At 42.5% G+C, this 26,376-nt stretch overlaps 1 protein-coding gene across 1 annotated transcript; it reads right to left on the reverse strand.

The window, feature by feature from the left end:
• Nucleotides 1–2,495: 2,495 nt before the first annotated feature.
• Nucleotides 2,496–26,321, reverse strand: dlgap3 (discs, large (Drosophila) homolog-associated protein 3). Its single transcript, XM_015013071.2, has 12 exons — nt 24,059–26,321; nt 16,232–16,443; nt 14,822–14,924; nt 13,942–14,158; nt 11,920–11,931; nt 11,291–11,826; nt 9,711–9,805; nt 8,577–8,796; nt 7,544–7,838; nt 7,354–7,445; nt 5,943–6,089; nt 2,496–5,351 (listed from the first exon to the last, which is right to left on the reverse strand). Exons 1-12 carry the CDS (start codon nt 25,319–25,321, stop codon nt 5,037–5,039), a joined length of 3,507 nt encoding a protein of 1,168 aa, XP_014868557.2. The 5' UTR covers nt 25,322–26,321; the 3' UTR covers nt 2,496–5,036.
• Nucleotides 26,322–26,376: the final 55 nt, after the last annotated feature.

Below are 26,376 nucleotides of genomic sequence, written 5' to 3' on the forward strand. Positions count from 1 at the left end.
CACTTGAATTGATTCTTAGTTAATTATCAGTCATATTTTCTGCTGGTTGTTTAAGTTATCCCTCCAGGATACAATTGTTAGCATTAGTCACTAGTCGTAGCAAAGTGCTTTCAAGTTTTGTAAAAAGTAGATCTGATTAGGACCTCACAATAGAGTTGACCACGTTACAGTAGCAAGTCAGAAAGCTTTTCAAGTTTGCAGTGCAACTACTGCACAAACTACAGTTACATAATGTCCTGCTTAGACAGTAAATGGGCTACAAAAGCTGCCCATATACAATCATTAGCTGGTTACATATCTGTCAATTGTTGGTTATAGGTTTGATTCAGGATAGCTCTGATTAAAAGTAGAATCTATACAGGCCTTGGATGTATCTAATTTCAACCAATATTTTTAGCCACACATTTTCTAAATCAAACTTTACCGTCTGTAAGCCTTCTAGCTTTTTGATTTTTTCCCCCAAGCTAATTTTATAGCAAATAAATTATGCTTTATAAAGGAACATTCTCGCTAAGGGAAGTCCATACGACAGATTTGTTAATCATTGTAGCAAAGAAACAGCCTGTTACTATTATATATATTTTAACACGTGGCAGCCATATTGAATATTAAATTTATCTGGGTGAGGAGTTTCACTGCTTTCCAGCTAACAAATCTGACTTCATTGGGTTTTCCAGATGATTTGTCTTTAATATAAATAATTTTGAATATTTCCACTTTGGAGTAAAAACTGAACTTTTTAAGTACTATGTGTTTCACTGAAAGCAATGCTGCCACTAGCTTTACCAACTTCTATCACAACATTCCCTGTTGCTGACAGTTGATTAAAAGCAGTGACTGAAGACTAAGCAGGCTATTGGTTTATAAAACTATCTCCACAACACATCAGTTTGGTTTCTTTTTGACAGTGAAGTTCATGAACATGGTTAGCTAGCGCCCAGGGCTAGCTAGCCCCCCCACCACAGACATAAGCTAGCTTCAAACTCCAGAGCAGCTCTGCCTTACAGTAATGTCAACTAAAACTCAAATCTGCTGCTACCACAGGCCTCCAGCTTGGCTTTGTTCCAGAAGCACAGTATGCAGCACACACACAAATCGGCTACAATTAAGCTGCTGCCTCTGCCACCACACTGACTCACGCTGTTTCCTAGTCTTGGGGAAATAAATGGCTAACAGTGAATCTGGGCTCGAGCAGCGAGAGATTTTTTCTTCCTTCTCCCCGTCTCGATCTGAGAATATCAGCAAAACACTCCTGCGAGGATTAGCTTTTCCTCGTATTATTAGGGTCTTAGGGTGGGTTTAGGAAATCCCCTGAGGACAGAGGGACACTTGCTAAAAACTGAGGTACTCAGATTTTGTCTGGCCATGTGGGAAGAAAGGCTTAAGATTGTTTGATTGCTATGTTTTGTCAGTGCTGAGATAATGTTACAACACAACCAGGAACTGTGATTTGTACGATGCTGATGTGATAGATACATTATATAGAAAATAAATAAATAAACAAATAAATAAAACGGAAATCACAACCACAAAAACTGTGTTTGCTATGGACCTATTTCAAGGCAAGGTGCGGCTGGTTGACACCTCAACTTGTAGAACTCAGAGAGAAGAAAGTCAGCACGAATGAAAGTAGTCGTGGTTGCTACTGCGGATAAAAATCCAACAAAAGCCTCTTTAAATCCTGGTGTCCCTCAAGGGCAACTTGTGTGATCCAGAGACTTTGCCACCCCCCTCGCATGTAGGACTGAGGATAGTGAGGGTGGGGTCAAGAGTCCGTCACAGTGGCGTAACAGTAGTAGAGCAGTTCTTTGTGCTTCGTTTGACGAGGGCCTGCGGCGGGCACCGCTCGGATGTCATCAGGTTTTAGTGGTATCGGACGCAGAGAGGGACGCAAAAAAAAAAAAAAAAAGAAAAATAGAGAGAAGGCGGCTCCGCAACTCGCGTTGCTGCGGACGCATTCCACACGACGGCCCTCGTTGTTTTCAATGCCGGGGCACCTCGTTTGTACAAGGAGGTTGTTAAGATTCACCTGCTGAAGTCCAAAAAGCAAAACACTGGTTGGCATTTCCAAGGATGTCTGTATCATTGTCTCTAAAAGGACAGAATTGTACAAACGTGTGATTCGTCGGAATAACTGCGTTGTAAAACCCTAGCAATTACTTTTTTCACCCCCTCCCCCAATCACACAGAAGAAAAAGATTTAAAGGCTACAAAATACGTGTTTCTTCTCCAAAATGAGACTCTGCTAAATTGTTCAGAGGAGGCCGTCAGAAAGCATGCAGTGTTCCACATCGACAAAGTGTGCCAGTCTCACAGGTGTGTATTGCAACATGAGGGAGATTCAGGAAGTCAAAAAATTTTTTTTCCAACAATACTCTTCAAATTTCATACATTTCTATATACATCTCCCTCTCTCTCTCTCTTTATTTCTCTCTCTATATATTTATGTATATATTCAAAGTGTAAACTGTGTTCAAAGGAAACCTCCACACATAGCTGGTTAGGCACATGTAGTTGGTTCTAAACAGGAGATACAGGGAGGAAAAGGGGAACAGCAGTACAAGTTGTGAGAACCACACACAGATATTTAAATAGGCCTAAGGAAGGATCGTCCTTGGCAACCACCTTTCTTGCCAGAGATACCCTGTGAACCTGACTCACAATTTCAAGATAATAAGAGCCGTTTGAAAGTCTTCTTCACATGGACTCAGTCTGGATATGCCACACAGCTATGATCTATCGTAACAATACTGCAGTGTTTCACATTTGATATATGATCTTTGTACATGTACTGTACTCGATAATCTCTACTAATCTAGAAATGTAGTTTATATTATAAAATATACATTTTCCAATAAAATATCCCATATTTCCAACGTATTCCAACCAAAATTAAAGGAAAGAAAGAACACTTCATGCTTACAAATTCTGACATTTTGTCATCTCTCTACTCCATACATTTTGACTCTTTAGTGTTAACTGGGATTCACACAGACTTTCATATTCAGTTACTCAAGTGCGTTCACGTTATGAGCCAACAGTCGTAGAAAACACCAACGCATTTTTGATAAGAATCCTTCAAAAAAAGTTAACTTTGTGAAATAATTTAGACCTGTTTCAGGAGGTAAATTAATAATAATAAAAAAAAAAACAACATACAAAGCCTTGCAAAACCATTCATGCTTCTCTAACTTTTCCACATTTTGTCATGTTACAACCACAAACCTCAGTGAATTTCTGTACTTTGGGGCTTTTATGCAACAGTTTTCACATTTATTAAGTTTTCACATAATAAATGAAAAAAAGCAAAACATTAATCTGAGACGCAGCCAAGAGGCTCATGGCAGCTTTAGAGGATGCAGAACAGCAACTGAGAAAGTGGAAGAAATTGACACCAAAAATAGAAGATTCAACTTTTATAGAAGCTTCTGAAATAAAACCAAGAAGTCCTGTTTGCTGTTTGACACATCCCACATGTTCACTTCAGACCAGATGATAACACTGAAAATAGTCCCTACAAACAAAACACCCTGTGATGGAAAACACGTCACTCTAGCAGGATGCTGAGGGATGCTGGTTTGATGTCCATCACTGAAGTTTATGGTTGTAACTTGAAAGGAAGGTGAAGAAGTTCACCAGATATGAATGTTTGCAAGGCACCGTAGCTCCATACATATCACATATTTCACATTCCCAGCATAGCTATAAAATACCACTTTTTTTTTTTTTTTGGAGATAATCCCAATCTGATTCGACTTGGTGATTCTTTGGAAGGATATTTTAAGGTCAGTTAGGCCTCATTTTATCTGCCAGCAAAACGAAATCATTCCTCATTTCGTCAACGCCGTCAGGGAAACAAAATAACGTTTGGTGATAAAATCCTGCTGAAAATTCAAGCTGCTGCTCTTCTTTTACTTAAAAACCCATATTTAGTTACGAATAAACACGATAGTAAAGTCTGTCCAAGCAATATTCAAAAGAAAGAAAGGGTTTCGGAGGGGAAGATAGCAGTCCTGACCACTTCAATGGCTGTTTCGTTGAGGGGTGTTTACTTGTTCCTGAATAAGATGTATCGAAACTGTAAAGACCACTGCTGTTGAAGCAGGATTCTCTTTTGACCACTTGGCGGTGCTCTACTCTCACAGTGTAAAAAAAAAGAAGAAGGGGGAGCATCTTCAAGTAAGTCCAGAAAAGCCACTGAAATAATTCCATGTAAAAACTCTCCCAAACCCTCCTCTTCTTGAGACTTCAGAGACTACACAAGGAGTTTGATTTTTTTTCTTTTTGTCTGTGATGCTACACTGAAGAAGCTCCTTTTGGCAAACACAACTATAGGAGAGCCTCGCCGTCCGATGCTGACGGACAGGTGGTTCGAAAGCATCAACAGAGTGAGACGTGACATTGGTCCATATTCTGTGACTTGGTGCTTGTGTGGACAGACGGGAAGAGGGACTAAGGATTCTGTGTTTGATATTTCCTCAGGGATGCTCTCGGAGCCAACTGAGGATGCTCAAGAAATCAATAGATCTCGACTCGGCTGAGCTGTTATCAGCGAAAGCCCGTAAGTGGGAGTCGGTTTCGCTCCGAACGGCATCAGGGGTGGGAGGTGTGGGGAGAATTTCCTCAGAGGTCTACTGCCTGTTAAGCCCTTTTTTGTGCCAAGTGAACACGCACAGGCATGCTACTGCGTGAACCTCTGCTGCCTAGTTTTACAAAAGATTTCTGACTTGGTTTCAGCCAGTGATTATATATATTTATATATGTATGTATATATATATTTAAAAAGAAATTCTGTCTAAGAAGGAAGTAAAAACGTCTTCGGCTAGATACCGCTCAGGCTCTAGGCCTCTGCCTCGGTAAAGTGGTTTGAATTTCAAGACACTAAAATGGCTGTCATTGCTTGTTAGGTAATAATGTAGGATGACAGAAGTTGATGGAAAGTGCTAAAATTGGCGGTGGGTCATAGCGTATAAACAGCAATGACTCGCAGAAGATCGGGTGAGGGGTGAGGGGGGGAAGCGAGTGCCGTCGCGAGTTCAGAGTCGAGTCTGGGCTTCGGGGATGTAGATCTCGATACTGTCGGCGCTCTCGGTGGCCGAGTTCTGCCTGAAGGAGGCGGTACGCTTGGTCTGCAGCAGCCTCCTTCGTGCCTCTGTCCTCTGACGGTCTCCGAGGTCCAGGGACTTCTCCCTGATGGGGAGGGTGTGCCCTCCAGCGCGGGGCACCACCAGCCCCCCCGGGCCGCCTCCAGCGCTCCCGGAGACCCCGTCTCCCACGCTATCGGCCCGGAGGCTGCTGCTCACCCCGCCCGCTGGCTTCTTTGGTAGGGGCGGAGGAAGTTTCTTATCCTCCTGACCCGTTGAGGATGAGACATTGACATGAGATGCGGGAAAAGGACAGTGGATTTGTCATGTTAAGTGGTGGAAAAGAAGGGGGGTTTGTGACGGAAAACCCATGCAATAAGAGACAAAACCCACAACAGAGGGAAAAATAAATAAAAAGTAATAAAACGCATTATGAGAAAGGAAAAAAGCCCCAAAAAGGTATCGCAGCATGCATCAGTGTTGAGTTGTATGAAAGGAAATGGAAGGAGAGGTACAAGGGAAAAGTGAAAAAAAGAAGAAAAGAGAGTTAGTTTTGGAGAGGTTTGATAGAAAATAATGCTAAAAGCTGTCTTTTTCTTGACAGAGTGCAAGAAAAGTAAGATAAAAACTTAAATATACATAAATTAAAAGTAAATGCAAAATAAAACCCTATCAATTTGAACTTCCGCTGCCTCGCGGGCAGATCTGCTTGGCTCCTCTTGGTCTGTTCTGAGCGTTCGCGGCCCGCAAACATTTGGAGGCCACGGCCATCTGCTCTACTCGGCGGCACAGAGCCATCTTAGCTCGGGGAGAATGCTGAAGGGAAACCAGGGTAGGCCGGACCCTCCAGTCCCTCACCTTCTTGTCAGGTGGGAGCCTCCACCCAGAGTCCTTGAGCTTCTGGAGGTCCTGAAACCTAACCCTTACGTCCTCTATGTTGAGCTGGAGCAGGTCCCAGAAGGACGCCAGGTCCTGCGACGTGGGCTGGGGGTAGGCGGACGGGTCCTGGGCATAGAAAGTTGAGAGAATGTTTGGCTAAACAATCTGAAAATTATTACATGCTTTTGTATCCTGGCTTCCTGTGTCAATTCTTTGGTGCAGCTCCACCAATCACCACAATCACAGCTGCAAGTTTTAGAACTCTTTCTCTCAGGAATGAGATTCTACAGACTGAATGTTTTTGCCAATTATTTGTAAAATAGTTCAAACCCAACCAGATCGGATTAAGAGGATCTATGCACATCAAGTTTCTCATAGATTTCAATTTGAACATTGACTGGACCATTGTGACAGAAGAATATGCGAAGGTAACCACTAACAGGGTTTCTCTCAGTATTGCCCTTGAGTTAGCACCATTCATCTTCTCTCACTTCTGGCTGACTTCTGTGTCCTTCTGACTAAAAGCATCTTCACAGCATTATTTAGCCACTGATATGAGGATATTGTTTTAGGGTAATGCACAATGTTAGACAATAGTCAAAAATGTTAATTGTTGAGCTCATACAACTAGAACTCCTTCCAAACTGCAAACTGGACATCTAACGACAATGGTTTTCCTCTTGCTGTTCTATAAAGGTCAGATTTATGAGGTGTGCTAGTGGTGCCCCCAGAAAATCTTAATAGCAGTGGCCAAACCAGGCTAGACAAAAAATCTAAGTGGCACAACTTTAAAGAAAAAAAAAAAAAAAAACTACATACATAGTAACGTATAGAATGTATATATAAAGGTGAAGTGTGCTTTTATATTCGACAGGAAATCTTTCCTACGATAACACTGAAGAATTCTGATTTAATGAGTTACAGCAACATGTAATTTCCCTTTGGGATCATTTAAGTATTTTTTAAAATTGAATTTTATTTATTTACTGGGTTTTACTTTCATGTCTTGATTGAAGAAGATTAATTGAACATGATTCTCTGGGGCTGCCAGTGGGTGGGCCAACATTTTTCAGTGGGGCAATGGCCCCCCACAACCCTCCTCTTGGGGGCACCAATGGTGTGCTCAAATAATCTGTTGAGAAATTCAATATCTCTTTTCCTCAATTTTACAATTATGCGCTACTGTATTGCTGGTCTATCAAATAAAATCCCTCAAAACATTGAAGTTTGCACTATAAAGTAACAGAGCATGAAAAAGTTGAACAGTTATGAATGCTTACTTTCCTGATACAGAAATGTGCGAGGAAAGCTGCAGCCAAACATATCCAACATGCATAGTAACACGCTTATATGGAAATGTGTGTTGATGTGACTTTTCATGCACACTTACAATACTTTGCTGACAGAGGCGGAAGAACTGCTGGACCTTTTGAGACATGAGCATCTGGGCACTGCCAACTGCGCTTCGAATTAGCTCAAGAGCTGAGAGAGAGAGAGAGAGAGAGAGAGAGAGAGAGAGAGTGGAAATGCAGTTCAATAAAAAGAGCAGCAACAAAATGAGAAATAGCTTTTGAACTCACCGTCCTCTGGAAGCTCATTCTCCTCCGCCTCCCTCTCCATGTTCTGACACCAGCCCTCCATCCTCTCCACCTCCGTCTGCAGCAGGCGCAGGAAGAACTCTCCGTCCCTCATGCAGGGCGAGGCCCGGCCCGAGTCGGGGAGGCTGCGCGGGCCTTCCAGGGACGGCGTGGCCGTCCAGGCGCGCTCTGCGGTAATGGGCAGGGGGGAGTGGGAGCGCGGCGGCAGGTGTGGGTGCTGGTGGGGCCTTGTGTCGACTTGGCAAGCTTCGGTGGTGTAGTTGCCCTGAATGAGGTCCTGTGTGAAGCAGAAGGGATGCATTACTTTTAGAAATGACACTCTGAGTTCAAAAACATAACCCTGTACCTCCTGGAAGGCCTACAACTCCAAATCGAGCGCATTAAAAAGAAATAGACGACAAGGCGATGAACAGATGCTAACACGGTTGGTAATTTGGATTACCAACCGTGTTGTACAATAAAATCTGCCAATCTACATCAACGTTGTGCAGCTGAGGAGCCAAAGATTAGATTTATGGAAAACAATTTTACAATTTTCATAGAGGGAATCTAGATTACATTGCAGCTTAAAATGCAGAGAGTGATCATATCTGTGTGTAACTTCAATATTCTGCAGAAGAGGATTAGGGCCACTGAATAAATATTCAGACATTGATCTAAGAATTATTTATTTTTTTTACAGAATTTTTTTTCTCAGAATTCTGACATTTTCCCCCTCAGATTAAAGCCAAATTTTTTCAAAATTTTGACTTTAATATCACATTTCTGACTTCTGTGCCTCAGAATTTGGGCTTTAACCTCATAATTATGACTTATTTTCTCAGAATTGTGACATTTTTGCAGATTTTCTTTTCTCAGAATTCTGGCATAGTATCTCAGAAGATTAAAGTCACTCAGAATTCATTTCCTTTATTCCCCCCAGTTTCCCTAATCCTCTTTCGTAGTATTCTTTAGCAAGAACCATTCAAAGTAAAGTCTGCATCTTTCATGAGGAAGACCTCTGGCAGGGACCCACCTCTCTGTAAGCCCACTGGCCCTGCGTGTGGACGGTGCGGTGGCACTCTGCGTACTGCGACGCGGACTCTGGCTCTGACGAGTGCCTCTGGAAGGAGCAGCCAAACTGCAGACTCTTGTCCTGTGTTGGCACAGCAACGCTAAGCCCCGGGAAGCCCTCGGGGTCCAGGTCGGCCTGCACGCTCGCCGTCACACTGTTGGAGCGTTTGAATCGAGCCCGCCTTGCAAAAAGACACAAGGAGTCACAGCAGGCTCAGAGCCATCTGATCAAACTCAATTGCCTGCAGAAGGCTTTCTCAATTTTCTTATTTATTTTTTCCTTTCGACCTTCTTATCGTTTCACCTTGCAAACCGAGCAGTGCTGTGTTGTCGCGGCAATCACCGCCACTCGCCTGGTTGTGATGAGTCCTGCTAAATCCCCTGGCATATGACGCATCGGTGCGTGCAAATGTCATGCCAGTGTGCTCACTGATGAGTGTTTACACTGTTGCAACTTTAAACCCAACCTTCCCCTCATCTGTCTCCTCAGTCTGTTCGGGTCCGCAGCGTGACTCAGATCCGCAGCGCCGGATGTCTTGATGTCATCTTCGGCGATTGCGTTCAAACGCGAGAATGGATATAATTAGGAAAAGCGCCGAGTCATGTGTGAAAGCCATGTTGTGTTTACGGATTGCAGTAGACGGGGTTACAAACATGGTTAAAAAAAAAATAAAGAAGAAGAAAAAAATAAAAGAGACATTCTTGGAACAAAGTGTTTCCGAGTTCAAGCTGTGCTGCTTGATGAAATCTTAAATGAATTAATTGGACATAGACGAGAAATCAGCCGTACACATGGCGACGCTGTCGGGCGCGCAGGAAGACGAGGGCTTTTTCTGAATATAAATCAGAATTATTCACATAAATTACAGCACAAAGACCAGCCGCTCCTGATCAAGCCGCATATTTTGGAACAAAGATAAATTAGCGGGTAAACAAACACCCCTCGAACCCCCACTCTGAGTTTGAGCATCCGTGATGACAGAAACTTAAATGTCACCAAAACAAGTCAAGCTGGGAGAGAAAGTTCTGCAGATGAATAATATTTTTTTTTTGCTGCTTTGTTTCTGTGTTTTTTTCTTTCTTTTTTTTTTTTTACCTTTTCTCGTCTTCCACTTGGACTCCTATGGAGTGAACCTCGGTGAGAGCTTTTCCCTCCGTGTCGGAATCGGACAGAGTCTCCGAGCTGTCCACCTGCAACAGCAAACCACAAGCACAGAACATGAGCGGCTAGAAGGAAAGGAAAAGTTCAATATCTTTTTGGGACGGAGGGAATTTTAACACAGAAATAAATGTAAAGAAAAACAAAACAAAACAAGAAGCTACAGCTGCTATGGGTTAATCTTGTGGAAATAGATTTATATCGGCTGTATGAGGAACTTGCTGGCTCGTGTTTCGAATGTGTTTGCTGTCAGAGAACAAATGTGTGATCTGACAAAAAAAACTGAAGTTTTGGCTCGGATATTTTCCGTTTCCATTCCAGACTCAGCTGGAATTCCTTGGAGGTGTGTTTTAGAAAAGGTTCTGCAGCTTTGATTTTGACAATGCCGTAAATGTACAAAAAAATTACACCTACACTTTTTTCGGTCTACACTTTGTGTTCTTGCCATTGACAAGAATTTAAGTATTGTTTGTCTATTTCTGTAATAGTTTTGTCTTCTATTTTTCTTCCTTTGATTTTTTTCATTTCGTTTTGCTTTTTCAGCATTGTGGGGTTTTTTAAAATTGCGTAAGGAAAAGTTAAAAATGACTTAAATAAATAAAAAATAAGATACAATTTTTGGAAATCTGCCACACACACAAAGTCTATCAGATTATCCAAGCATTCAACTCCACAAACAGTAATTTATACATTTAGGTTCACTACTAGTGGCATAATAGATCAGATTTAATGTTGGGACATTATAATAAAAGCTATATCATTAGAACATAGTAAAATAGACAATGTTGATCATGTGGAACTACAGTTTGCTTCTCTTTTTTTAACATATTTGCTAAAACTGTCATGTCCTGACAGTACAATATGGGAAAGATAATTTGTGAAAAAAATAAACAAGCTCCTCTGCCTTCTCGCTATGGATCAGCTGTTATTTACACAAACACACAGCTCTGTCAGAAACAGGAGGAGAAAGGAGGAGAAAGGAGGAGGGTCTTCCTCCGTCAATCAGCTCACATCCTTCTGCTATGCTAAAGCTGGTTCAACACAACTTAGCCTGCAACGAATGCTAAGGCTAGCAAGCATGGCCACTGATGACTGCGGATAAATGGTTTTTCTGAGATGGTAAGTTGTTTTCCCACCATTTGCACAGTGAGCAGCGTACATGAGCCCGATTGACAGCGCTAAGACCCTCCTCCTGGCTCTGATTGGTTGTTTTTGGTGGAGGAGGGAATTTCTTCAGCAGTTCATGGAGGAGGTGAAGATTGATATTTTCACATCACTCATATTGTCACGACATGCTGACAGTTTTAATACATTTTTTTAAAATAAGAGTGACATTCCCCTACTTTTAAGGAATGAAAAAAAAAACTACAAATTGAGTCACCATTTGAAAATTGCATTTTTTTTAAACTGATGTTTTCTTTGATAAGTTTTGTCAACTGTGACCAAAAACATAAAAACAAACAAAAAAAATCATTTAAAGATATTTTTCTATGTGTTTCACATTTCCTCGTCCCCACCTGCACGGCGATGGACGGCCTCCACTTCCTGGCCACGCGCCCGTCGTCCTGCCCGCCCATCTTACTCACTATCATGTTGTTCTGAGGAAGTGAGGACGACTTCCCCAGGCTGCCGCCGCCGACCCGGCCGTCCCGGTCCCTCGCCGGCCGTGGCGGCCCCTCCAGCAGGCTGTCGGCTGAGCAGCTGTGCTTTGCCCTGACTCCCACACCGGGCCCCCCTCCATAGGGCACGAGCTCCCTGGAACCCCTGACCCCGTCCAGGCTCTCCGCCGAGTTGCTGTGCTGACGGGAGCGCCCGGGCCCACCGGACGTGTAGTAGCCCCCCCTGGAGGCGCGACCCGACGGCCCCTCAGAGCCACCGAGGTCTATGGAGTTGCTGTGCTGCTTGGGGCGCCCGGTGCCCGGAGCCATTTGTCCGCCGCTCTGGAAGTAGGTGTCCTGGGTGGACTCGGTGCTGCTCTGGGCGCGCACCGAGAGAGAAGACTTGGACATGCGAGGTGGGAGCGGTGGGGGAGCACCTTTACGATAAGGAAAGACTGAAGTGTAAGAAGAGCGAGGGAGGAGAAGACAGAGGTGTTTGAGGTTAAAGTAAACGATGTGAAAAGGGAAAAGAGCGGGTGGATACTTACAGAAGGGACAGACTAGAGGGGAGAAGAGGAATGTTAAAGCGGGAAAAAAAGGAGGAATTTTGACGTGAACCGACAAAAGAGAGAAGAGAGAACACGGAGAGCATTAAAAAAGGACAATGCTGGAGTCTATTTCTTCATTCAACAGCTTGGCTAGTATTCCTTTTCATGAAAAATACACTTTTTAGCAAAAGGCAGAGAGCAAAGCGGTGGATATGTCAGATATAGCAAAGGTGACAACAGAAAACCTCTTCCCCTGGGCGAATTTTTCTTCTAAAAGTTAAACCAATTGCCTGACGGATACCAAAAGCAATCCATACCGCTTCCCTTTCTTCATCACCCTTCACATCTGTGTGTGCAGCTTGTTTTTTTTCCACAGTGTAAAAGATACTAGCTGAAGCTCAGCCCTGCCCTGGGTGCGCGCGCGTGTCTGCGCTCTGGAGGTATACGTACAGCGCGTGAGCGTTTCACACTCGATGCGGTGATGCTTCGCAGCGCTTTTAATAAATCTCGTGGGACTTGCTGGAAGCTGGGTAAATTTGAATCCTGCGAGGGTCTAAACCGTCTCCGATGAGCAAACAAACATTAGCGAACACACGCAGCTGACAAAAATCAGCAATTACCTGAGTGATGTATGCATAAACAGGGCCTTCAACTCCCCCTCTCCATTTTGTCACATCACAACCACGAACTTTAGGGTATTTCGTTGAGATTTTAAGGGACGAACACAATGCAGCGCCAAACTGAAGTGGAAGGGAAATAATAATAATTCAAAAGTGTTATGAATAAAGTCTAAAAAAAAGTGCGACAGGTACTTAGAGGTGTATGTCTTTGGGAAGGTACATTTAGAACTGAAACTCTTCTGCGCACATAGCTCCAGCTAAATGAGCTGTGAACACAAACCTTAGTGCATAATTTTAACTTCATCGAGGTCTGAACTTTGTTTTTAAGCAAAAATATTCACTTGTACATAACTAGTAGTTTTCCTGTCAACAGGTTCACCTTAATTATGGATATCAGAAGTTCCTCCAGTTACCATGGAGCTCCTTGCCTTACCTCTCACTTCAGTAGAAAGACCACATCTTGGTAGGTTTGCTGTTGTAGCAATATTTTACTCTTTGCATTTTCAGATGACACACTGAATAGAACTTGGTGAGAAAATCAAGTCTTAAATGTAAACTTTAATTTGCTCTGTGAGTGCATAGGGGAAGCAAAGGGTCAGAACAATGATTCTATTGTGATTTAAAAGAAGGAAAGATGTATGTTATTTTTCTCTTCACTTTACAATTATGCACTACTTTTTATTGTCCCTATGACATAGAGTAGTAACCTTGAAGTCGGTGGTGGTTATGTGGCAAAATGTAATAATTCAGTTTCTATGCGTCACAAATCACAAACTTCCAGCAAATAACAGCCGAAACTCCGTCTTCCTTGAAATCGAGGCTAAAAACCCAGCCGCCGTGTTTCGAGCTGCCTTTGATTAATAATAGCTTGAACACTGATTAACATATCTGATGTGTTTTCGCTTGATTTTGATGATGGCATTTGACAAAATGTAATGTTTATGGCTTGTTTCATAATGGGTGACTTTTCATGATGCAAAAGCACTTCCAACTGCCTTGTTGCTGAAACGATCTGCCCAAATAAACTTGACTAATGAAGTAACGGCTGCACAGGTGGACTTTTGTGTTGAGTGAAAGGATTGAAGATGATAAGATCTCGTCTGCTTGTCTTGTCGAAGGAAGACAAGAAAGAGATAGAGACTGAAGCAACAGCAACGGTAATAACCGCGAGAAACCTGCAGTCACACAAGGGAGCGCGATGGGTGAGACGGGAGCAGAGGGGTGTAGGAGAGAAGAAAGAGCATGAGCAATAAGCCACATGCAAGTCTGTGCCTATAGCTTGCAAACGTACACAGAGACAGAGACGGCTGAATTAGAGGCAGAGAGAACGGAGAAGTCAGGAGGCTGAAAATGAAAAAAATAAATAAATAAAACGGATGCACACGCCGCTAAGTCCACTCACCGGCCCCGGCCTTGATGCTCCCCTGGGGGCCAGACATGGAGAAGACGGAGAGGCAGTCGTCATCCTGGGAGCAGCCCGCCTGGATGGCGCGCACGTAGCTGTGGCTGCGGGTCCGGAACACGCCGGGGAGATCCAGGGCCTCGACGGCCTGCGACTCCACCTCGCCGAACATGGTTTCGCACACCGTCTCGAACTGATGGTTCAACGTGTCTCCCAGCTTATGTAAGAAAATAAATACATAATGATAACTGTGTGAGAAATGAACAAAAAAAGGGTTGGGTATTCTTGAAACTGACAAATTGAGTTCAATTGTTTTTTTGTTTTGTTTTTTTTTTTTTAGAACAAAAACCTAAAATCTGCAGTTTGCATTTGCATCCTGCCCATTTATTCTCACACCATCCAATACGAACAACCTGCCTGCATTTCAGCGTAATTACAGTTGTTTGAGCCTCTTAAGGAACATTACTTAAAACCGCTAATAATTGAGTGGGATAATTATTAGTCAAGCGCTCAACAAGTCTTGAGAGTGGAAAAGAAAGGAAGGCCCGAGAAGTCCTGTCTGCAGTTTGAAACAAGCCGTGGAGGGGACACAGGAAACGTAGTAGAACCGGTGAGACGAGACCAAAACTGAGCATTTTAGCCTTCAAGCAAAACATCGTGTCAGGAGGAAAAGTAATGATGCTTCTCTTCAGCAAGGACAGGAAAGCTGCTCATAGCAGATGGAGCCAAATACAGGGCAATTCAGAAAAAAAAAAAAACCCTGAAAGATATTTAAGTTTGATGCTGCAACCTAAACAAATGTGGAAAAAGTTCAAAGGTATTCCGTATACATTGGAATATTCCAGATTAAATGAAACGCCAGGATGATGGAGTTAGTCACCTGTGAGCTGGTCAGAGAGCGAGTGTAGCTGCGAGAGCGAGTGTGGGCTTTAGGCGCCGTTCTGCTGTTTGGGTAGGAATCTGTGCACTGCTTACAGGAGTACCTAAAACGTAACAGAAAAAAAAAGAAGCAGCATTATAGTGACCTCAATAGCACAAATCTCAGACTAATGCAAGTTTTATTTTCTCCTAAGCCAACACGGCGCTGATGAGCACCGGCCACGTTTATTGCAAACGTGAATGGTCTGGCTGCAGCCATCATAAATATTATGAGTCATGTTTTATGAGTGCTGAAGCATCAGTCATTCAGAGCGTTATGAAAATGCACCAGTTTGTCAAAGCGGGGCGCAAAATGCTAAACATCAAGTAATTGGTGTAAATTCTACTAAAACTGTGAATTGTTTATCACATTCTGTTGCTAAAACGGGAGAGGTTGAATGGTAAAATGTGGTTTCACCCGTATACACTCTCACCTTCAAATATCAGGCACAAAAAAGAGAGCAAGTATTCAGTGAGTGGCAGCTGTTACATGTTCTTTTTGCACAAAATCAATGTCACATAATAAGATTTTAGTCTGCTTAGTTCTGCCTACTTCGAGCTTCTTTCAGAATGAGCTCTTTTGGGGTGTCCTGTCGCTTTAAATCTGAATAAGCTGCTGCTGGCCACGCCCCACAGGCCAAAGTCAACGTTTACACTCGCATATGAAAATGGCTGCAATAGGTGCGCAATTATACAACCGTACATCTTTGAAAAGCAGAAGTGGTGCCTCCTGCACAACAAACAAGAATGCAGCAAGTGTTTTCTTGTATAAGCCAACGGCAAAACACCCAGCAGCCATTAAACAGCTCATACAGCAGTAAAACCAGTTGGTCCTTTGGTGATGTGGAGCTTGGATCCTGCTGGTCAGCCAGTAGAACCCATTACATGAAGTTCTCTAAGCTAAAAGAGTTGCTATGGTATCATTATTTTAATCAGCGTAAAATTTAAAACAATTATTTTTTTCATGTCCTGTTTTTTTTTGTTTTTACACACAATTATCCACCACTAGCTTTAAGCCAATCGAAATCCTGGATGTGTCTGGCACAATCAAGGACATAAGTATGAGGCTGCTTGAGCTGAGGATTTAATTATGCCAATTAAAGTGTTTTAAGGTTTGCTAAAACATGGAAAATGCCAGCTTACTGAGGAAGAACTAACATTTTCATTTCCCCCAGGCTCGTCTCCTCCCTTCCATAGTCACATTCTATATTTTTGTAAATGCTCACATCAGGGTATCTTTCTGTCTTCCAGGTTTTTTTTTTTTTTTTGCAGGAAATGCAGCTTGTGCCGTCTCGCCTTAAACCCAGAAAGGGGGGGAAGCCGTGGGCTCTCTATCAATGGTGACATATATGCGGTTCTTGTGGCATTTAACCTTTGATCCATGCTTATGGAGCGTCTGAAGGCGTCCCTCTGGGCGATCAAGGTGGATTTGGGCGAGGCTTTAGGGCTCGTCTCCGAGTCTGCACTGTCGTCGTCGCCCATGGCCTTGATGTAGCTGCCGCTGCGCATCCGACGGCACGGGATCTCACCGCCGCTGTCGGCCGAGCCGCCGTAGCCGCCGCCCCCCCAGTCCTCTGAGGGGACCTGAAGCACATCTAGTGTTAGTCACACTCTCGCTACCAACATAACCAAATAGATGCACAACTTGGATTATAGAGCAAAACCAAAAAGGTGTGATGAGTGTTAAAAAATAAAAAGAAGAGAAAAAGAAGAGGTTTTATGGTATTTTTATTATTGTAGTAAACAGACTAAATGTGTTAACAGTAAGAGCAGCTCTGCAAAATGAGATGTTAGGAGGGGAAAAAAAACAAACATCATTCATAAAATGAATTCATTAGTTGTGAGATATTGAACGTGTTGTCACAATATCTGTTAATACAGTCCAAAAGACAGAATTATATTTCTCTCACGGGAAAATATTTTTTGCACTGCGACCAGAAGGACAGCGATGACTCAGACACACAGTCCTTAAAACACGAGCACGCCATCGGGGTGTAAAGGAAACAAACCGGCTGAGCTCCATCATGCTCGTGCACGCGATGAGAGCAAAAAAAAAAGAAAAGAAAAAGACATGCACGTGCACGCAACGCAAACGCGTACGTTCCAAACGCTCACTGTAGATGACGCGAGAAGAAAGAGAGAAACACACAAAGAAACTTACAGAGAGAGAGAAACTCTGACAGCTGGAGAAACACTGACACAAAGAAACAGGAAAAAAAAAGCGTGAGCAAGAAGCCGACAGATGGAGAGCAAATAAACAAATACGCAGAAAGGCAGAGGGAGGAAAAAAAATGCACAAAGGACAAGAAAATAGTGTGTGGAGGAGATGGCAAACAGAGTGAGCAGATAGCAAAACATAAAACAGGAGAGCGAAGTATCAATGGAGTGACAACAGGAAGTCAGGTGGGAAAACAAAAAAATAAAATAAAAAAAACAGACAGGTAGACAGTTGAACTGATATGCAGAAAAAAACAGCATGTTCTCAGTGAAGCCTTGTTAAGCTGTATGAATTTTATCAACTACAAATATATTTACATTATGAACTGCAATGTTAAAACTGTAGTTTGCTTTAAAAAAAATAGAAAAGAAAAGTTTTATCATATCAGGTTTGGTTGTGTTGGTTTCATAACAGTTGCATTAATTGTTATGTAAAAAAAACAACAAACAAACAAAAAAAGCAAAAATATCCAAGAACATACCTCAACTACCTGAGTAATAGACATTAATGCATAACACACTGGCCTCCCAGGAAGAAAGTAGTGACACATAGAGGTACAATAATCTTTGGTTCAAATTTAGGTATACAAAATTATGTTTTATATTGCATAATTCTACCTGAGAGCTGTAGCTTTGAGACCTACCAAACCGGCAACCCAGACAAGAATTTAAAAGTGTCCCTTTTCTGACACCAGTCTACCTCCATTTCTGTGTGCTGATGAAGGACTATTTGTGATAAAATCTAAAATTCTGGCAAGACGAAAATCATTTAAGCACTTACCAAAAGAAAAACAACAAAAAAAAACAAAAGTGAAAGTGTGATTGCAATTTATTAATTTCCCATACTTTTAAGTCTTGGGTGGCACTTTGGCTTTGACATATGTGCTCTCAAACAAACAAATCCTCTTCTACAACTTATGATTTTGAGAGTAAAGCTCAAAACATCCTGTTTTGATTGTAAAATATAAGAATTTTCCCTTTACGTCAAAATAAACTAATGGTTGCTTACCAAATTACATTGCACACTTGCTGTCGTACATCTAAAACCATTAAGAACAAGAGGGTAAAAATACAAATAGTAAGTTCATGACCTTTTTTAATCTATTATTTACATTTTTATGTAAGCACCAAGCATCACCCGAGTTCCCCTTTTTGTAAAAGGGGACCTCGTTCAGTTTGGCATTCGTCTGTGTGAGTCCGTCTCTTACACCTGATCCCGTCTTTTTCGAGGAAGATGAAAGCCTGCTGCAGCCCCCTTACACAGAAGGGGCCTCTCAAACCTCCAGTTTTTGCAAATGCTGTCAGGTTTGCAGTCCCCCACAAGTGTGGGGCCAAATGAAAAACACCTACACGCGCTGAGACACTCATCGTCAGGGCCCCAGGATTTGGCAACCAGCTGAGTGTGTGTTTTTAAGGTCATCACTTAAAAGATGATTCAGCCTAATCTCCTGATCCCTGTGGCCACCCTCCTCTACTATCTCTCTTATTTCCACAACCTCCTTTCCTTCCTTTATCTTAGCCCCTTGGCTACCATAACCTCCTTTATCTATTTCCTATCCATGAGCTTTGCTATCTCTGCGTCCCTCTTGCTCTCTCCAAGTCTGTCTTTTCCTCGTCCGGCTTCCCTTCATTCTTCTCACTCCATATTCTCATTTTTTAATCATTTCTTATCTATCGCTCGCAGGCGGATGATGGGGGGAAAAGGGACAGGGAACGAAGAGTGTCGGGCTCGCGTGCCACACATTTTGATTGGCATTTGAGCTGTGGGTGAGAAACCTTACACACGACTATCTATCTTGGACTGCTGTAATGTAAAACTTGCCAAGATTCTCTTTGTCCTGTTCACTCGACCCATGATCCAATGTAGTAAAGCACCGATACAATATTAATATTGGTATCGGTCCCGATACTGGAATAAATTCTAGATTGGTGACAATGTGCCTCAACCATAGGGGCAGATCTATTCAGACTAATTTTATTCTTTGTGGTCTGTCCAGATGTGGGTAAAGTAACCCAGAATTGTACTCAAGTAAAAATAGCACTACTTCAATATATTTTTACTCAAGTAAAAAGTAGCCATCCAAGAAATTACTCAAGAGTAAAAAGGCGTTTGGTTTAAAGACAACTCATGCCATGAGTAACTGATCAAATTATAAAACATTTCAGATTTAAAAATTACATAATCAGATGGACCAAATATAAAGTGGAGATTTTGGCATTTTCAGGACCAAAATGACAGTAATTCATCTTGGAAACAAAAAAATAACAAAATCAGACAGAGAAAACTTTTCAAAATCAGTTTCTTCCAATATAAAACTCATGAAACTTGAACAAAACTGCAGGTGTGTGTGTGTCTGGTGAATTTTTGGGTAAAACATGTTTGTTGTTTATTCAATGGGTTGAGAATTTAGAAATTTTACTCAAGTAAGATTAGTGATACTTCAAAATAAAATGACTAAAGTAAAAGTAAAAAGTGCAGCATGTCAAAAAATTGACATAAAAGTAAAATTTTTCAATAGACTTACTCAAGTAAATGCAATTAAGTAACTAATTATTTACTACCCGACTCTGGCTCTGAGAAACCTCATTATTATTTATATTATATTGTATTTATAATTCCTAATTGTACTTTATAAACCATTTGAAGGACGTTTTGTTGCAGTTTATTTTTACATCAATCTATTGTTTCCGTCAGTTTCTTTATTATTATTTTACATTAATTGCTATACTTCTAATTGCACCGACTGAACAAATTAAAGTTGTGTTGTTTTTTTTAGCAAAGCATGTGAAGCTGTTGGTGTATCCAAGTATGCTGTACTGGTGCAGTTATCAAATAAATTTGCAATTCAGTACATTTATGTCTTTTTTTTTTTTAAGAAAGACTTTCAGTGAATTCAGCTCTAGTTCTCCGTATCGGATCGGTATCGGCCCATACTGTACTCCAGATATCTGTATTGGTATTGGAAGTGAAAAAAGTGGATCGATGAATCCCTAATCCAAGATGGAACCTGGTTTTTGTGTGGACTGACATAACACGCAACAACCTGACTGAGAAGAAAATGCATTCACAGATTAAGACTGGCAAACTACTACAGCAACATAAACTCTTGTTCACATCTAAGAAATCAAAATGTACATCCACAGAAACAGAAGATTGCTTTCATAAATCACAAACATGTGGCGTTCCTTTTCAGTTATCTATACCTCGACGCGAGCCCAGAGGTAACTACTCTTTTGCTTCTGTGAATATGTAATCAGTTTTTGCTGGGATCTACACAACAAAAGCACATACAGCATAAAGCCTGGAAAACACGCACAGGTACACATGTCTACGGTGCAGCAGAGGAGACAAAATTAAGAGCAATGACGAGCTGGCACGAAGCTGGCAGGTAGCTAATAGTCTGCTGACAGGAAATGAGAAGGTGTGTACTAATTCATCTACTGCATCAGTTCCTGCTTTGAATGCAAATTAAGCAACATTAGAGGCACATTAGTGAGAGTATACAGTAGGTGTCTGATGACTTGATGATTGTCATTATCTATATCTGCGCCTTTGAAAGATGCCTTATGTTGGATGGGAGTTATCCTCATTTGTTGCCCTCCTGGTAAATATGGGCCGAGTCTTAAAGTAGTTTAATCTTTTATTGCAGTCATACAATCTTAAACAAAAGAAAAAACAATTTTGAAAAATCCAATTTGAGCGCATTTATTCAGTGTGGGACAAATTTCCATGATAAGAAATAATTGGTTGTTTATAAAATCTCTAATAATCCTTATGAAACAAAATAGACAAGTTTACTTAGTAATCCATGTCTTCTTGCTTCAATGGAGTATAAATAGAAAGTGAGACAGGTTAGTTTTACTTGGCAACTCCTTCAAAATGGGAAAAACGAGTGAACATGCAACTCAAGCAAGTCTCACGTCTTATGTGTTCTTCACAAGTCACAAAGCGACTAACAATGTTCAGACTAATAATTAAAAAGTTTTTAAAGCTGTATCTGGGTCAAACGAGTAAGACAAGGCTCCGACTCGTTCTTGTGACAATGAAACAGAAGAATAATTCTCCAAAGTTGTAAGAAACTATTCGAAAACTGCAGCTGTGTTTTCAGTTTGAGATGCAGTTGAAGCATAGGTTAAATTTAACAGACTTTTATGCACTTAAGGATTTGCAATAAATGTGCAGTGTGTTGTACTTAGGATATTTGGTTGGTGTCTCAAAAACTAAGCGTTTGAGGGGGAAAAATGACATTATAATTGGATCTGAAATATATTTTTATGCAGGTCTGAATTACCATGTCAAATTTTTTTTTGGGGGGGAATGGTGCCATCGCTCACACAGACGTGCCCTGGGGCAAAGAGCCATATTTCCCATTTTTAAAGCCACTTGTGCTGCTTTCACATGCAAAGTATGCTTGTTGCTAAGTAGCCTTGAATGCACATCATCTTGTATATCAGATCACAGATAACTGGTTGATTTTTATCTGCAGGAAACAAGAAACCAACTACATCTTTATACTTCAAATAATACAGGAGTTACACCTTATACAAAATGAAAAGAACAGTCCTGTCCAAAACCAGATCTTTGCAGTTCCAGGCGTTACCGGTTCCATAAATGTGTGGAGTTCAACATCTGAACACAACACAGAATTCAGCCAATGCACTGCCTCCTCATTTTTTTCTCCCTCCTAACACTGCCAAGACAGTGACACCCGGAGATGAGAAAACCTGCAGCAAGGGAAGTTCTCTCTGTGACCTGAGGTGCGAAGGCGACGGCAGCCTCAAGAACGGAGGCAAATTGTGTGAGGTTTATCCTTTCAGAACGGCAACTCGCATGACCTCGCTCTCCCTTCTATCGGCAAACCTCAGCTGTCTGTAAAGGATGAGAGTTGGAAAAACACCAGGGACTCCTGTGACTACCTGCTGTTTCCGTAGAAACACAGCCCTGCATGGCAGCTCCAGCTCAGCGCAGCTGGAGGTTGATGTGTGCGCGTGTGCGTGCGTTTGCAATTCTTCCTCTTTCTGTGCTCACTCGGTTGCCTTTTCAGCTACGCTGCAGCAATTACACATAATATTTTAGGAGGCCTGCGTCCGCCAGAGAAGCGGAAGGGCATCCGTCTGTTTCTGTTCCGTTTGGGATTAACAAGAGTGGCGAGAAGTAGGAGACACGATTGTTTCGAGAGAAAGGTAGATAACGTGTGGGCGTGGATCAATAATTTGTAGCAGTGAAATACCAAGAAAGTCATTTGGGGGTTGGTACTTTTAAGCACTCTTTCGACAGTCGATACTTCAAAGTTGATGTTTTTCTACTTAAAAAAATTAAAAAATTAAAAATCCTTGAGGAATTCAAATGCATCTGAATTTTTAAATGTTTGAACATACATCAGGAATGTGGATTGTGAGTGTAGGAGCTGCAGGGAGAAGCCACTCTGATGGAATACCAACAGAGTTCAGCACCGTTACCGACAGGCCACGGTTGCTCCTTACATGAAAGTGTACGGTTGCTATGAAACCACTCGTCATTACATACGACTGTGTAGATGTTGGCCGTGTTGAAGAAGAGCATTTAGCAGAAGTAAGTCACCCCACCTTGCATCTGCTCATTTTACTTGACTGCAAAAGCACTCATCTGTTACCACGAGATGAAAACATCTATCGACACCAAACAACATTAAACAATATTAGTCTGAATAGTCAGAAGTACTTTCAAAAAATAGTCTTCCAAACACATTTTCTCTTCCTGCCACAAATTTTAATGTACTTTATTGACCGTTTGTGTGAAGTGCCAGTAGAAAATGAAGGGTTTTCAAATCTTTATACTAATAAAACTCTGAATGCATTTGTATTGAGGTTTTCATTTTCATTGTAGTTTTTGGGGAAGTCATAAAAACCATGCATGATTTTTCCTCCAAATTACAATCATGCACAACTTTGTGTTTGTCCATCGCCTAGAATCCAAATAAAAAACACACCAAAGGAAAATACTGCTGCCTCCTGAGATACACTACATGAAGTAATTGAATGAGTGACAAAGGAATATTGAAAAACAGGTTTAAAGTAGTGAAGAGTTATTGCTTTGGGGGGGGAAACAAAATAAGTTCGTTTGTTGGTCATTGTTCTAATTTAACAGCAAAGGGCTTGGGGAGAATAGCTGATATCCATCTTGCATTTAGAAGGTTGTAGGTTGGACTCCAGGTTTCTCCTGAAACACGTCAATGTGCCCTTGGGCATTTAAGCCCCAGGAGAATGTGTGGATGTTTGTGAACGTGGTGTAAAGTTCGGTCAAACAAGACTAGAAAAGGGCTACATAAACTTAGTCCATTGACCATTTACAACATGACTGAGCATGAGTCATGACTGAAATTAAGTTCACTTTGAAACTTGCTTTTATGTCGTTTACTGCTGCTTCAGCGCTTCAGGCATTCAGACGTTTGATAGCTTCAATCAGTGTCTTAGGAACACCTGCTCCAAAACAACCGAAAGCAGGCAAACCTTGGTTTCAACTGCTTCGATTTGCTTACTGATCTCGTGATCAGGCCAGACATTTGGCATATATTTACAATTTAAATAATCCTGAAATGTGTTTTTATTTCTGTATAGCAGGGAAATCTAACAATTGGTACTTATTCTATACAGTAGAGAGACTTTGTGTCTGCATGCGAGTATTAGAAGCAATGAGTGACAAAGAAACAAAAAAAGAAGGTGGGGGTGGACTACTTATCTCTCCCTATGGCATATAGCTTTTTTAGGAGTTATTTATAACTGTGTTGGAAAACTGCTTCACTTTCTGACATGAACTACTCAAACTCACAGTACTTTTAACTCGAGCTGCATCGGATGCTTCAGAAGGGTTGCCTATGAAAACTTTAAGCCCGTTTCCATGTGTGGCAGCTTGGCATGAAAAGCGTCACATATTTAAAGAAACAATGCGTTTCTTTTGCTGTTGTATTGTATGAATCTGTTGAAAATATTGGTACACACAAACCTGCAGGTAGTGGAATGATCTCTCCTTCAGCTTGTTCTCCAAGGGCACCAGTGCTTTATCGTAACCTCCTCCCCTGGTGGAAGGATAAACCTCCCTGGCCTGACTCACTGTCATGGCCGACCAGGTGCTCCGCTTCAGGGAGTGACCGTGGTGGCCATGGTGCCCGCCGCCCTCGCCGCCGGTCAGAGCCATGGTGGTGCAGGCCATGCACTCGGCGGATCCGGGTCCTCCGCTGCGCTCCTTTGGCTTCTTCATGGTGAGCTCTTGAATGGCGGCATCCAGACTCTCGTGTCCAGTGGGATAACCCCGTCTGCCCCCGCTGACCAAGAAACTGCTGTCGCTGTCCAGGTTGTCATCGGAGCTCCACCAGCCGGCCGTCCGGCTGCGGTGACGTCGCCCCGACTCGTGCCGAGAGTCGCCGCTTTTGCTGCGCTCTCGCGACTTGCTCCTCCTGGTCGAGCGAGACTGGTGGCCTGAGTAGTGAACCTCCTCCCCGCCGCTTCTGTGGCCCCCTCCTCTGTCACCCCGGTACTCCCCGCCACCCCTCATGCCATTGTACTCCCTTTTGGTGGGTGCTTCAAGGGAATGAGACTTGGCGAAGAGCCGCTGGACAGAGTTGACCAAGTGGCGAATACGAGAGGGGCTCTCGCTGCGGTGCTCGGCCCCACCGCTCGCCGTGCGTTGGTACTGTAGGGTGTGGAAGCCGTCTGGGTGGAAGGGAACCTGCTTCTCAAACTGGTCCATTAGGTTTGGAGGAATCCGATGCATCTTTCCCCCATGGCCCGAAGACAGGCACTCCTCGCAGGAGTCGAACGACTGGAGAGCCGGGTGCTGGCTGGGGTGGGAGCGGGGAAAGGTGCCAGAGTGGCTATGGGAGTGCGAGTGTGCGTGTGAATGAGAGTGGGAGTGATGCCTCTCCAGTGCCAGAGCCTCGGTTGGACCACCCGAGTAGTAGTGCCCGTCGCTACGGCCATGGTAGTAGTCTCTGCCTGGGCCGTCACAGTCGTCTGGCGTACAGTGGCAGGGCCCTCCTCCGCCACCACCAGAGGAATGCTGAGACATGCTACGGCTGACATGGTACCCTTTCATAGGCGCCGGGGCGTGGTGGGCCGTCCGGGCCGAAAGGGGTCGCTGTGGGCGTGACAGGGCTGCACCGGTCTCACCTGAAAGCAGAAGGAAAAACACTAATAAGGCCTTGAAATTGCATTGGGTTTGTGGCTGTACTAGCAAGTAGACAATCCCAAGGCCAAAAAGCTGATACATCCTTGTTCAGTCTGGTTCTTGAAGCCAGGTCCTAACGCAGAATCCTAGCAGAACCTTTTCTTGTGTGGATTCTGAGAGCTAATCTGTGATTGGTCCAAAATGTGAAGCGGGAGTAGTAACTACACTGCAAAAACACAAACCTATTTTCCGCTACGCGTCAATGATATTATAATCAGACGCCTAATAGATCATTGGTCCCAGTTTGCTTCTAGAAATGCCCTGAACCATTGAGGCATGGATTCCATTTGAACCCTGAAGGTCTGCTCTACTACCTAACTTAGTAGGACTCCTTTCAGTATGTCGATATTAGTAATAATTACAAGAAAAAGAAAAAAATAATCAAAGAGCTGATCGGCCTTGCATAGAATCTACGTGCGTTCCTCTCTACTCCATGGTGCAACCTGCAGGTCATTGTCATATGAACAGCTTCTCTTTCAGTCTGGCTTCCTCAACAGTAATAGGTGATATTTTTAACCAGCAACATTAAGTGTCTGGCTTATTTACTCCCATTAATAGGTTTGTGTTTTGATCGTTTCTGCCTGAAACAGCCTTGGATTAGAAAGACGCGGAGGGAGCAGTTTTCTATTTTCCTGTCGTTTCCACGGTGACAAAACCTTTGATCTAAAAACAAATAGTTTTGTGCGGCATTCTTTTATTTTATTTTTTAATTTTGCTCAGACACAGGACAAAAAGCCTGACAATCACAACACCTTACCAACTCTAATGAATCCTAAAAAGCAACTGCTCTATGGAAGTACGTCACTGCGGAGATGGAATCCTTTCATTTTTAAAAAACATAATATCTTGCATGTATACAAATTACAGTTGCATTTGTTACAGGAGAGTGCAGAGATAATGCTGTTTCATAGAGTCAGCACAACAGCCAAAGGTAGAAGAATAATGCTTTGTTTCAGATCAACATGTTTTGTCACATAAGCGGCACTTCATGTTTTATTCAACTCGGAACAGACAATGCTGGGGTAAACATTCATCCATCAGACAGTAATAGGTGATTACCAACAGCTTTATCCTTCACATTCATCTCAAAAACCACT

The sequence above is a fragment of the Poecilia mexicana genome, unplaced genomic scaffold (genome assembly GCF_051168715.1).
Source record: "Poecilia mexicana isolate PSO_F unplaced genomic scaffold, ASM5116871v1 scaffold_11, whole genome shotgun sequence".
Taxonomy (NCBI): Eukaryota; Metazoa; Chordata; class Actinopteri; order Cyprinodontiformes; family Poeciliidae; genus Poecilia; species Poecilia mexicana.